The sequence below is a fragment of the Chiloscyllium punctatum genome, chromosome 41 (assembly GCF_047496795.1).
Source record: "Chiloscyllium punctatum isolate Juve2018m chromosome 41, sChiPun1.3, whole genome shotgun sequence".
Classification (NCBI taxonomy): domain Eukaryota; kingdom Metazoa; phylum Chordata; class Chondrichthyes; order Orectolobiformes; family Hemiscylliidae; genus Chiloscyllium; species Chiloscyllium punctatum.
In genome coordinates this window covers 38,792,115-38,805,000 of record NC_092779.1, presented here as the reverse complement: position 1 = coordinate 38,805,000, position 12,886 = coordinate 38,792,115, and the positions used below count along the sequence as shown (strand labels likewise).

The following is a 12,886-nucleotide window of genomic DNA, read 5'->3' as shown; positions in this document are numbered from 1 at the left end:
TCCAGGAGATCTCACTTTGTTAACCAATCTCCCATGGGGAACCTTGTCAAATGCCTTATTGAAGTCAACATAGATCACGTCCACCACTCTGCACTCATCAATCCTCTTTACTACTTCTTCAAAAAAACTCAATCAAGTTCGTGAGACACGATTTTCCATGCATGAAGCCATGCCTATGGTCATCCTGCATACCCCCTCAGTCAAAGCAAAAGGCTCAGAGACACAGTATAGTTTTACCTCCTCCATCTTTATTTCGGGCCCTGGAGGGAGAGAGAACGATCACCCATGTGCACAGAGACATGAATTCTTGGTCTTCTCTCTGGAACAGCAGTTTCTTAATGAATTATATAGTCAATTTACAGGGAGGAGCATCTAGTTAAGGCAACATACATATTGATTGGGTGACCGTTACAATCAGCGAATGTCAGTAGTAAAGTTACCTCAGACTACAACAAGATCTTGATCTTCATCTGCTGTTACGCAATGAATGTTCTTAACCTTAACTGGCCTCACATAATGAATACTTTTCGCCTTGTTAAACTGACCTTACAGTTGCTTCCAATATTGTTAAATGGCTTGACATAATGAATGCTTTTCCACCTTGTTCACCCATTACCCTTGCCTCCAGCACCCCAATCTTAACTGTAGGTTCTTATCTGAACGGAGTCATTCTCAGCTGAGCCTCTTGTTTCACAAAACTCAAAACTTAATTCTTTCCCTACCTACTCATATCCTATATACTTTCTCATGCTGACTATCCTTTCAGTCTATCAGTCCTTGCCTTTCCAAATACATGTAAATCCAGTCCCTCAGCATTCCTTCCAACAACTTGCCCACTACCGATGTCAGGCTCATCAGTCTATAGTTCCCTAACTTCTCCCTACCATCTTTCTTAAATAGCAGGACCACGTTAGCCAACCTCCAGTCTTCTGACAGTCAACCTGTGACTATTGATGATACAAATATCTCAGCAAGGGGCCCAGCAATCACTTCCCTAGCTTTCCACAGAGTTTGAGGACACACCTGATCAGGTCCTGGGGATTTCTCCACTTTCATCCATTTCAAGACATCCAGCACCACCTCCTCTGTAATATGAACATTTTTCAAGATGTTACCACCTATTTCCCCACATTCCACTTCTTCCATGCCCATCTCCATAGTAAATACTGATGCAAAATACTCGTTTAGTATCTTCCCCATCTCCTGAGGCTCCACACATGGCTGCCTTGCTGATCTCTGAGGGGTGCTATTCTCTCCCCAGTTACCTTTTTGTCCTTAATGTGTTCATAAAAACCCTTTGGATTCTCCTTAACCCTATTTGCCAAAGCTATTTGACGTCCTCTTTTTGCCCTCCTGATTTCCCTCTTAGGTATATTCTGACTGCCTTTATACTCTGGAGGTCTCACTCGATCTCTCCTGCCTATACCTGACATATGTTTCCTTCTTTTTCTTAACCAAACCTTCAATTGCTCTAGTCATCCAGCATTCCCGACACAAACCAGCCTTTCCTTTCACCCTAACAGGAATATATTGTCTCATTGTTATCTCATTTCTGAAGGCTTCCCATTTTCCAACCATCCCTTTACCTGTGAATATCAGCTTTCGAAAGTTCTTGCCTAATACCGTCAAAATTGGCCTTTCTCCAATTTAGTCACTTTGGGAGTCTTACAGGAGGTTTTATTGCTCTAAATGGAAACACTGCCCCGGCTAACTTAATATACATGGCTTATATTTTTAAAATGTAATGAAGAGATAGATATCAATAAAACATATAATCAAGAAAGAACCCACTCTACTCACTATTGTAGAACAACAGCAAGGCTACAGTTAAAAACTATGCACTTATCTGTTCCTGTGCTGTGAGCTCTCCCACATACATTTCTCCAAAATCAGTAGTGAATTTTGCTGTTTGTTAAGGTTTCCTAGATGCACTCTGATGTTCCAGAGACACATGAATTCAAACAACAACAGCAGTAACTGTGCAGATGCATTGCTGACAGTTCTCTCTCCCCACTTCTCCTTCACTGACCACATGCTGCCTATTGTCTGTCCTTCTCCCTTTTAAAAGTGGCTTTGTGTTTTTGAGGGGGCTTGGTCTGGTGCTTAACAAACTGAGGCAGCACAGTGGCCCAGTTGTTAGCACTGCTGCCTCACATGCCATAGGCCCAGCTTTGATTGCAGCCTCAGGCAACTGTTTGTATGAAGTTTGCACATTCGCCCAGTGTCTGAATGGATTTCCTCCGGGGTGCTCTGGTGTCCTCCCACAGTGCAAATATGCACAGGTTAGGTGAATTAGCCATGCTAAATTGCCCTTTATGCTCAGGGGTGTATAGATTAGTTATTTGGTTATGGGAAATGCAGAGTAATGGAGTCGGGGAATGAGTCTGGGTGGGTTACTTTTTGGAGGGTCGTTGTGAACTTGTTGGGCTAAATGGTCTGTTTCCACATTCTATAAAAATGGGATTTTTTTTGTCAGGATCAAAATCTCTAATTCTAGGTTAGGTTTAGGATTGTTGGACGCAAAGGCAGTGAGTGATGAGTATTGGTGTTCTTCTTATTTCAGATGTTGTATTTGGTTGGTTTAAACAGGGTGTGCCTTGTTTAATAATGGCTCATACTGTCACAAAGAGTTTCCTGGGGACAGAAGAAGTCACTTTGGGAGTCTTACAGGAAGTGAGCAAGGCAAGCTTTTGGAATTGGCAAACAAACTAGACTGGAGTTGCTTGTGTCTGTTAGGGAAGGGAAGATAATTTTGCAATCATTTCGCATTTACAATTGCCAGGAATGCCATATTTGAAAATGGCTAAAATTCAATTGAAAATAAAGCAGTTTTAACACCAAAATGAAATGAAACAGTTTGAATTGCAATTAAAAGTAGAAGAAAGGGAGAAAGAGAGTGTTTTTGAACTTCAGAGTGGGAACTGAAAACTCAAAGTTGACGTAAAATACTTAGGTAGAGGTGAAATATAGGAGTAGTGATGAGGACAGTGATGTAGAGCAATCCCATCATAGTCAAACGTCTGGTGGGGATCTATTTAAATATGCCCAAGCATTGCCTAGGTTCAACAGGAGTAATGTAGAAAGCTTTTTAATTTCATTTGAGAATGTGGCTAAATAAATGAAGTGGCCGGAGACCACGTGGGTATTGCTGATCCAAACAAAGTCGGTAGTTAGAGCTTGTGAGAATTTGCATCACTATCAGAGGAAGTATCTGGAGAGCATAACGAGGTGAAAAATGCCATCTTAAGTGCATATGAGTTAGTACCAAAGGCTTACAGACAACATGTCAGGAATCGAAGGAGGGAACCTAGTCAAATGTACACGGAGTTTGAAAGGATCAAACAAAGTAATTTTGATAGGTGGATAAGGACATTGAAAATAGATCAGACATACAACTCTCTTAGAGAGACTGTTATTTTGGAGGAGTTCAAAAATTCACTTCCTGAAGCAGTGAGAACTCATGTGGAACAGCACAAAGTTAAGACTGCATGACAGCAGAAATGGCAGGTGATTATGAGTTGGTTCATTACTCAAGATTTGGCTTCTGACATCAATTTCAATCTATGACGGATAGACACTGGGGATAAGAGAAATGCTCAGGTGATAAGAGAAAAGGAGATCTCACTGAAGATAGCAAAAATCGTTTATCACAGGGCAAAAAGGAAACCCAAGAGAGGGAAACAGAAGTTAAAAAAAAAGTTCAAATGTTTTCACTGTATTAAAGTAGTGTTGGTGTCACAGTGTTGGTGATTTAGATAACACTGGAAAAACAGATGTGTGAAAACAGGATAAGCCAGTGTGTTTTGTTCAAGTGGTAAAGGAAAGCACATTGGAAGCTAAAAAGCTGCAAAAGAATATATAAACTGGTCAGGGATTGGTTGGAAAGAAAGTGCCAGATCTCTTGAAAGAATTTACTTGCATGGGTAAGGTTTACTCATATATGCCAGGAGCAGCAGGCAAACAAATTAAGATTTTAACAGATACAGGAGCAAAGTCAATCTTTGAAATGAGGAGATGTGCAATTGAGGAGGAGCATTGCCAGAAAAGTTGGTAATATGTGGAATTCATGGTGAGAAGAGCAGTGTTCTGTTATATAAAGTGAGGTTGAAAAGTCTGATGAAAACTGGTGGTAGATGTAATGAAGAAACTCTCTGTGCCAGCATTACAGTTTATCCTTGGTAATGATATAGCTGGACCACAGTTGGGAGTGATGCCCGAGAGATTGAAAAAAATCTACGCAGGCAAAAACTGAAGTGTTAGAGGAACAGTATCCTGGGCTTTAAACAGAGCAAGAAATCAACAGGAAGCTGAAGTTCAATGATAATAAACTATGTTTGATCAAATGGTCGACAAGAAACAAGAACATGTGCAAGGTGAAGTGGACATTTTTAGTTCAGAGAAATTAGCCAAATCACAACAAAAAGATGAAAAGCTAAAGCAATTGCTTCATAAACCATACGCAGAAGTAGAACCTGCGTGTATCCCAAAATGTTACTATCTTAAAAATGGCTCCATGACGAGGAAATAGAAACCATCACATATATATTCAGGCAGATGCTCATCAAATTGCATTACTGGTGAATTACAGAAAGGCTTAGGATAAAGGAATTTCACTTATGCTTTTTGCAATTAGGGATGCATCTCACAAATCATCTAAGTTCAGTCAATTTCAATTAAGTCTTTGGACAGGTGGTGGGAGGTTCACTCAAATTAATTACAGAGAAATTGGTTAGTCAGGGTTCAGAGACCACACATTTGAATTAAGTGTCAAATTTTAGGGAAAGATTGAATAGAGTGGGTAAGTTGGCTAGTCAGCATGTAAAAGTAGCACAGCATGTGATGAAACAGGAAGCAGGCAAAAATAAATCAAAAACACATAATTTTGCTTCAGGGGATAAAGTGTTAGTGTTACTCCCAATGGTAATTGAGCCTTTGAAGGCAAGGTTTAGTGGACCACACAAAATCGAAAGGAGAATGGAGTAGGGTAAATTATTTGATAAGAATGCCAGATCGAAAGAAATCTCGGAGTGTCATGTAGTTATGCTCAAAGGTATTTTGATAGGGAAGGAAAGCAAAAGAAGAATGTGGTACTGGGTAGACCACAAAGTGAATAACCAAATCTAGATGATTCTGAATTGGACATTCCTCAAACTAAAATGGACAATAAGGAACTTCTCAAAATTTGGTACAAATTATTGAGATACCTTCCAGAACAAAACTGAAATGACCTGAAAGAGTTACTTCAATCACATGGGAGATAAGCTTGGAAGTACAGATCTAAGTATGCATGATGCAATTAAAGGAAATGTTGTTCCAAATAAACTATCTTAGAGACTTAACTCTCAAGTGTCATAGGTTCAAAAAAAGATTGATTCTATAGTTTTGGAGCATGCAGTCAAAGTGAGTTGCAGCAAATGGAGCTCACCAATTGTAATGGTGCTAAAATCAGATGGAATCCAACAATTACATGTGGACTATTGCAAAGTCAATGCAGTTACAAAATCAAAATCATCTCCGATTCCATGTTTGGAAGACTGTATTGAGACAACCAACTTATATTTCTAAGTTTGACTTGTTCAAAGGATTCTGACAGGTATCTTTAACTAAGTGACAGCAAAAAAACTTTGGCTTTTGGTGATGCTGAATGGACTGGCTGAGTTTAAAATCATGCCATTTGTTGATATTTAGTCACATCTGGAAGGAATGTTTGGAGTATCTATTGTAACTTTCGACTGACTATGGAAAGCAGGCTTGTTGATTAACCTAAGAGTGAGTTCACAAAAGCACATGGCACTTTCTTGGGCCATGTCATTGGACTTGGAAAGATGGCGACACGGGATGCGAAAATAAACGTGATTGGGGAGTTTCCTATATCATTGAGGAAGAGGGAAGTACTATGATTCCTGGGACTCAGCTTGTATTGAATTTTAGCAGTGTGGTTGCTCCATTGATTGACTTGTTGAAGAAATGCAGAAAATGTCAATCGATGGATGTCAGAAAACATTTGATAACTTGAAACCTATGTTAACCACTGCTGCAGTGTTAGCCATACCTAATTATGCAAAGCCATTCAAGATGGCTATCGATGCCAGTTGGTGTTGTACTCTTACTAGAGGACGATGAGAAGTTAGAAAGACTTTTTTTTGCTTTAACAAACCAGCTTTATGATACATTGTGCAAATCGGGTTTTTTATTTATATGAAGACAGACACAATTCTTCATTTCAATTAATTAATTAGAATAACAAGCATGTTCTATTTGAACACTGGACAACGGCTTATTCCCAGATACTGTACACATAAAGTCAGATCTTGGACTCTAATAAGGTATGATTTTATACTTCTGCAGATTCTCCATTCCTAACCACGAAGTCAATACAGCTGATTTTGAATGATTGAAAGAATATTAACTGACACTTTCTTCAATGCAAAAGTAATTAGTCCCCATCTGTGGTTTTAATAATAATTATGATAATAGTAAACCTAGTTTAGCATCAGTAGCAAATGTCTACACAATATATAATCTACTTTCAAGTCATCTCAGGGAATTAATTGCTACCCCAATACAACTAGAAAGTAAGTCTGAACATTTTATAAATATATTGAATTGAAGTGTTTCCTTCTGAATCACACTCAGATGCTGCATATAAATCCATAAGAACGTAGGAATTGGATTAGATTATTCTGCTTCATGAATCTATTTCACTACCAAGTCATAAGAACATGACTGTTCTGCATTTCAACTCCTTTTATCTCTACTTTCCCACTAGTTATCATTGCTCAATAAGAATCTACAGTGCTGTGTGAAGTCCAGTTTGAAACAGCACTGCTGTGAAAGAATACTTAATCCAGGGAATTTGATCACAAGGGACTAGGTGCTATTTAGATCTTTAATTTAAAAAAAATGTTGACTGCGTGAAAGAACAGAAGATAGCTAGATCCGAGAACTAAAATGTGGTGCAGGCATATCAGTGATTGACTTACAGCAGCAACTGTTGCAGATCTGGGTGAAGACTGAGCACGGTGAGCAAAGCAATGAAGTTAGGGGAGAACCTTTAGCAAAATCACGAACTAAAGCACCATATGGAATTCCACTATAATGCTGTTTCAACCAAGAAGAGAATTGATTGGTGAATAACGAGCGAGTATATCTAATTAAGATGCGAGAAAAGAAGGTACGGTAGAACCCCAACCTCTGAATACAAATTCTGTGCCACATGGATTGCACAGCTGCATGGAGTGGGGTGGAACAGAAAGCATGTTACAGTGGGATTTTTTGAGAATGGGGGCTGGGAGGTTGGTGCGGGAACCCTGGAAAGAAAATTGTATCTGTGATCGCAAGGGTAGCTCCAGCACATTGTATTGCCTTACTTATGTCAGGATCAAGGATATGACTGGTTAGAAGAACAGTCAGAGATCATGGTCTATATTGCCAATAATAGAGAAATATCAGTAAGATCCTGAAGGCAGAAGAAAGATTAGGCCTTACCAGGAGCACAAGAGGAGGCATACAATGCAGGTATGGTGCTTAATTAATCATTATCATTTTCACACAAAAAAAGAAACAATAATTTACACAATACAATTGGGGAGAAGTGTGAAATTAGATTCATTCAACAGCGAGAAGGCAAGTATTAATGATTTTAAAAGGGCAATAAAAAATGTAGGCTGTTAAGGGATGCTAGAGAAGTAGTTTAGGCTCTAACCATCATTTTCCAATCCTCCATAGTGACAAAGGTGGTTCCAGATGACTAAAGGACAAATAAACTTCTACTACCATTTATAAATGACACAGTTGTTACAGGCAAGTTAGCCCTTGACATCAAAGCAACATTGGAGCTCATATGGAGTCATGGAACTCTAGCAAAACGTGACCCACTGATTGGAGTCAAATCTATTACAAAGGAATGTAATTGAAGCTTAGAGATCAATCAAATGTGAACTGGGGTATAACTGCAAATGTTCCTCAGGGTCCATGCCAGAGGTTAAACCATCCTGAACTGTTTCATCTATTCTTTCCCACTTCAGACATTGAAGCAGCCACGTCAATGTGCATTAAGTCTTGGAAAACTGCTCACCTTCCTTGCACTTTAATTTTTAAGATCACACCCAGCATTCTGGCTTTTTTCATCACAACTTTGCAAGATTCTCTTCCTTGAAGAACACATAATAAAATATTCATTTGGTACCTCTACCGTACCTTCTACCTTCACGAACTGATCTCCATTTTTGTACCTAGTTAGTTCTGTTGCCTCATACTCATCCAGAGTCTAACCCTGGACTTTCTTTAAATTTAAGTCACTAATCTCTTTTTTTCTCTTGTTTTATAATCTAATGTGCCTTTTTCACTTGTCCTCTGCATTTGCATATTCAGCCTTTTAATTTTGTTAGTAGACAGGCAGGAAGCTGGAAGATCACAGCAAGCCAGACTGTGTCCTGAAGAAGGATTACATCCAAAACATCAACTTCTACACTTCCTGAAGCTGGCTGGTTGGCCGTGTTCTTTCAGCCTCTGCCTACTTTGGATTCCAAAATCAGCAGGTTTTTGTCTCTAACCTTTTAATTTTGTTATCCAGTTTTGGGGCTCTGCTTTTGTTTTTCATTACTTTTCCAAATGAGAAATGCACTTTGATTGCACCAGAATACTGGAAATCTTTAAAATACTGGAATTGGACTGTTACTTGAGCTTGTATTTTGATATCTACTGGTCATACTTCACTATAATTTGAAATTTGATGAATATCACTTCCAGTCACATGCATTTTAAGAAAATTCACTAGCGCCAAATTGCATGAATGGTTCTTACTTATGAGCTCGAATAGTCTTCAGGCAGTCCCATCTTTTAATGTCCCACACACAGATGAGTCCATCTTCTGCTCCACTGAGCAAGTGTGTCTTTCCATAGAATTCAAGGCAGGTTATTGTACCTTCAGAAAATGTAGGTCAAGATTAGATTAACAATAAAAAAGCCATATACAAACCAGAGATCACTTATTAAAAGCAGATAGTGTGTATACGCATGTAAAAGTTGATTTCATGTAAAAGTCGACCCTCTATTTTGGCCAAAAACTTTGTATTTCCATATATATCGTGTAAAAGTTGACCCTACTATATTGCAGTACAAACCACTTACAAAGAAAACCACGTTTCCCTTAACCCACTTAAAATCACATTCATTCATTCACACTCTAGTTATTGCTCTTTGTTTTCTATATCTCTTCTCTATTCATTCATAACTCTACTTACAGCACTTGGTTTACTATAGCACATTTCAATTCATTCATTCATTCGTTCAGACCAGAACTAATTTTTGTACCAGTATGTATAAATAAAAGTTACTACCAGTAATTTATTCTCAAAACTAGTATCTGTGCAATAGTCAACCCCATAAATTTAACTTTCAGGAATAGTCTAAAACATTCAACTTTTACACAAGTATATACGATATTCAATATCAACAGCAATGATTGCATGTCATTACTCTCAATACTTTCCAAACACATTTATAATACCCCATGCAATCTTAGTTCTCTGCCAACTGTGGAGCTGAATTCTGTAGATTCTGTAAAATCCCTAGCTTGTGCACGGTTACTTGGTCACATGTAGAGGTTTAAGAGAGTTGTCAGGAAGAAGAGGTTTTAATTTCCCCCCAAATCCTTTGCTTATAAAATAAAAAGAAGTGTTTAAATGTACAGCATGCATCTTCACCAAGAAGATGTCAAAATCCATTCCTCTGCTCTTAATAAATCCATTTAATCAAAAATTCAGAGATAGCCAACCTGCTGGACATACAGAACAGACAACAGGACAGGGAACCTATCAACAAAGACTGCATACTCAAAATACTGGACCTGTGCCTCACAACACACTTCACATTCAACAACCAAATACATGAACAAATAACGGCACACCCATGGGCTCACCCATCTCTGGACTCATAGCAGAAGCGGTAATGCAAAGATTAGAACAAACAGTCTTACTGCAAATTCAACCCAAACTCTGGGTCAGATATGTGGATGACACCTTTGTAATAATTAAAAACACAGAAATAGAGAACACACACCGGATCATCAATGCCACACTCACAGGAATCCGATTCACTACACAGAGGAAGAAAAGGACAACCAACTCCCATTCCTAGACGTGATGGTACAGAGAACACCTAACGGAGAATTCACCACAAAAATATACAGGAAAGCCACACACACAGACCAAGTCCTAAACTACGAAAGCAACCACCCCAGCACACACAAAAGAAGTTGCATCAAGACATTGTTCAAAAGGGCCACAACACACTGCAGTACAGCGGAACTGCAAAAAGAGGAAAAAGAACACCTATACAATGTATTCGCCAAAAATGGATACCCCCTCAATTTCATCAACAGATTACTAAGGGAAAGACAACGGAATGAGGACATGCCACAACCCAAAGGACTAGCCACACTACCATACATCAAAAACATTTCTGAACTGACAGCCAGACTACTGCGACCACTAGGACTCATAACAGCACACAAACCAACAGCCACTCTCAGACAACAACTCACCAGGATGAAGGACCCGATACCCAGCATGAGCAAAATCAATGTAGTGTACAAACTCCCATACAAGGACTACACAAAACACTACATAGGACAAACAGGAAGACAGCTAACGATCCGCATCCATGAACACCAACTAGCCACGAAACGACATGACCAGCTATCCTTAGTAGCCACACACTCAGATGACAAGCAACAGGAGTTCGACTGGGACAACACTATTATAGGGCAAGCCAAACAGAGAACAGCCAGGGAATTCCTAGAGGCATGGCACTCATCTACAGATTCAATCAATAAGCTCATCGACCTGGACCCAATATACCGGCCACTGCAGCGGACAGCTGGAATTGACAACTGGAAGCGACAGGTACAAATCACTATAAATGCCGGAGGAAACATCACAGAAGCGTTTCACAGGAGGCTCCCAAGCCTCTTTGATATACCAAGATAAACATAAAATACTGTAGATGCTGTAAATCTGAAACAAACAAAAGGGTATGTTGAAGAAACTCAGCAGGTCTGACCGTATGGATGGAGTGAAAAACAGAGTTAACGTTTTGAGTCCAGTATGATTCTTCTTCATAATCCATAGGCAATCATAGATGTACATGGCGCTGATCATATGCATTAGAGAAAAATAATTATCTTTGTGTTTCTTCAAGAGAGTCTCACCCTAGTCTAGATTGTTCCTTCTAGTGTGTTCTAACTCTGCCCACACTGCTATTTATGCTTAATGATACACAACTCAGTGACATCACCACATGTTACTCAAGAGTCCTGAAGACTTTTCACTAACAGAAAGCACTATCAACAACCTATTCATCATTGGTCACGCTGGATTTGTCCATTTTACAGACAGGACATACCTGGGTAATTCTATGCATTGCCAGGTGTACGCCAATGTTGTAGGTGTACTACAAAAGCTTGACTAGAAGTGAGGCACAAACAGAGGTCAGAGATCCATTGCCTTTAGTCATTTCTTGATATCATGTGAATGAATAGAATTGGTGGAGGACTAGCATCTGAGACTGGACATCTCAGGAGGGAACAGAGATGGATCAGAATGCAGAAATCATGCCTTACATTTATTTGAATTCTTTGAGGAAATAACAAGCAGCTAGATAAAGTCTTCATGGTCCCAGAGGACCATAGGGCTGCTCTTTCATGAGAGAGATGACTGTTGGTGGATTAACCTGAAGGTCACTGCTGGGGAGAGGAGTCTTGAGGTCTGTGTTCAACAGAGCTCTTTTACCATACATGCAGGAGAGGCTAGCGAGAGCTTTCACGTTGGGTCCAGCTACCCTCCTAATTGTGGCTCAGAGAGGTCAATGACAATGGTTTGCCCAACTGTATATCGCATTTTTATACATTTTCCTTCACAATAAAAAACATGCAACATTGATGTCATTATTCCTTCCAACAACTTCCCCAATCTATATATCCAAACTTGTGAAACACCTCATCAATAGGCATCATCATCATCAGGCCATGGGACCTTAAAATGTACTCCATTAATCTACATTCCAATGTTAATAGTTATACCCTTTTTCAGACACTTCCCTGACTTGCTCATCGCTAAGGACGCTTGAATTCTGTTTTTCATTGCTATCCTTATCAAATTCTGTTACTCAGCTTCATGTTTCCTGCTGTCCTAATCACAGGAAATACAAAATAAATGCTAATTCATACTAATTGCGATAAAATTCATAATAAAAATTCTAATAAAAAGTTAGCTATTATACATTAACCACCAGGCTGTGAGCAATTTCTGTCTCACCGAACCTTGGAAGGTCAGGTAAACAATGACCCCTATCTTTCAGCTGCAAGTAATAACTCATCCAAATCACCTGCTGTCTTTTAAGATGAAATTTACTGGCCCTACTCTAAATATTCCTACAGTTGCTCTTTTACCGATATGACCATATCTATTCCATTAACTAAACTGAAACTCAATCACTTTTACAGTTCAATAAACTTGTTTGAACTCCCAGGGTTTTAAGACATAATCTCATCTTTCTTTTAATTTATCATTTGTCTCTGCTATTGTGGGATCATACTTTGCTTTTAGTTCTTGCTGAATTACGAACTTCGGGCTGTCGATTTCCAGACATCTCTTATAGACATCGGCAGCTGTGGTTTGTACAGAATTCCCTGTACATTAATTTGTCAGATCCCTTGTTCAAAATAGAACCCGTTACCTTAGATTTATCTCCTCCTCAAAGCTACCATTGTGCTAACTTATGATTTCATTTTAATGCTTGACCAGGCAAGCTAATTCTGTTATTGCAGCTGAAACTTTCCGCCACGTTTATGCCAGCAGACAGCCACATTGTTCCAACTCTGATG

General features: G+C 39.1%; 1 protein-coding gene across 1 annotated transcript in view; it reads right to left on the bottom strand.

Annotated features, from left to right (window-relative positions):
* Window positions 1-12,886, bottom strand: part of LOC140464989 (p21-activated protein kinase-interacting protein 1-like) — a 71,558-nt gene that overhangs the window by 47,205 nt on the left and 11,467 nt on the right. Inside the window, exon 3 of the mRNA XM_072560728.1 lies at window positions 8,806-8,926. Coding sequence (XP_072416829.1) covers window positions 8,806-8,926 — 121 coding nt within the window. The remainder of the gene's footprint in view (window positions 1-8,805; window positions 8,927-12,886) is intronic.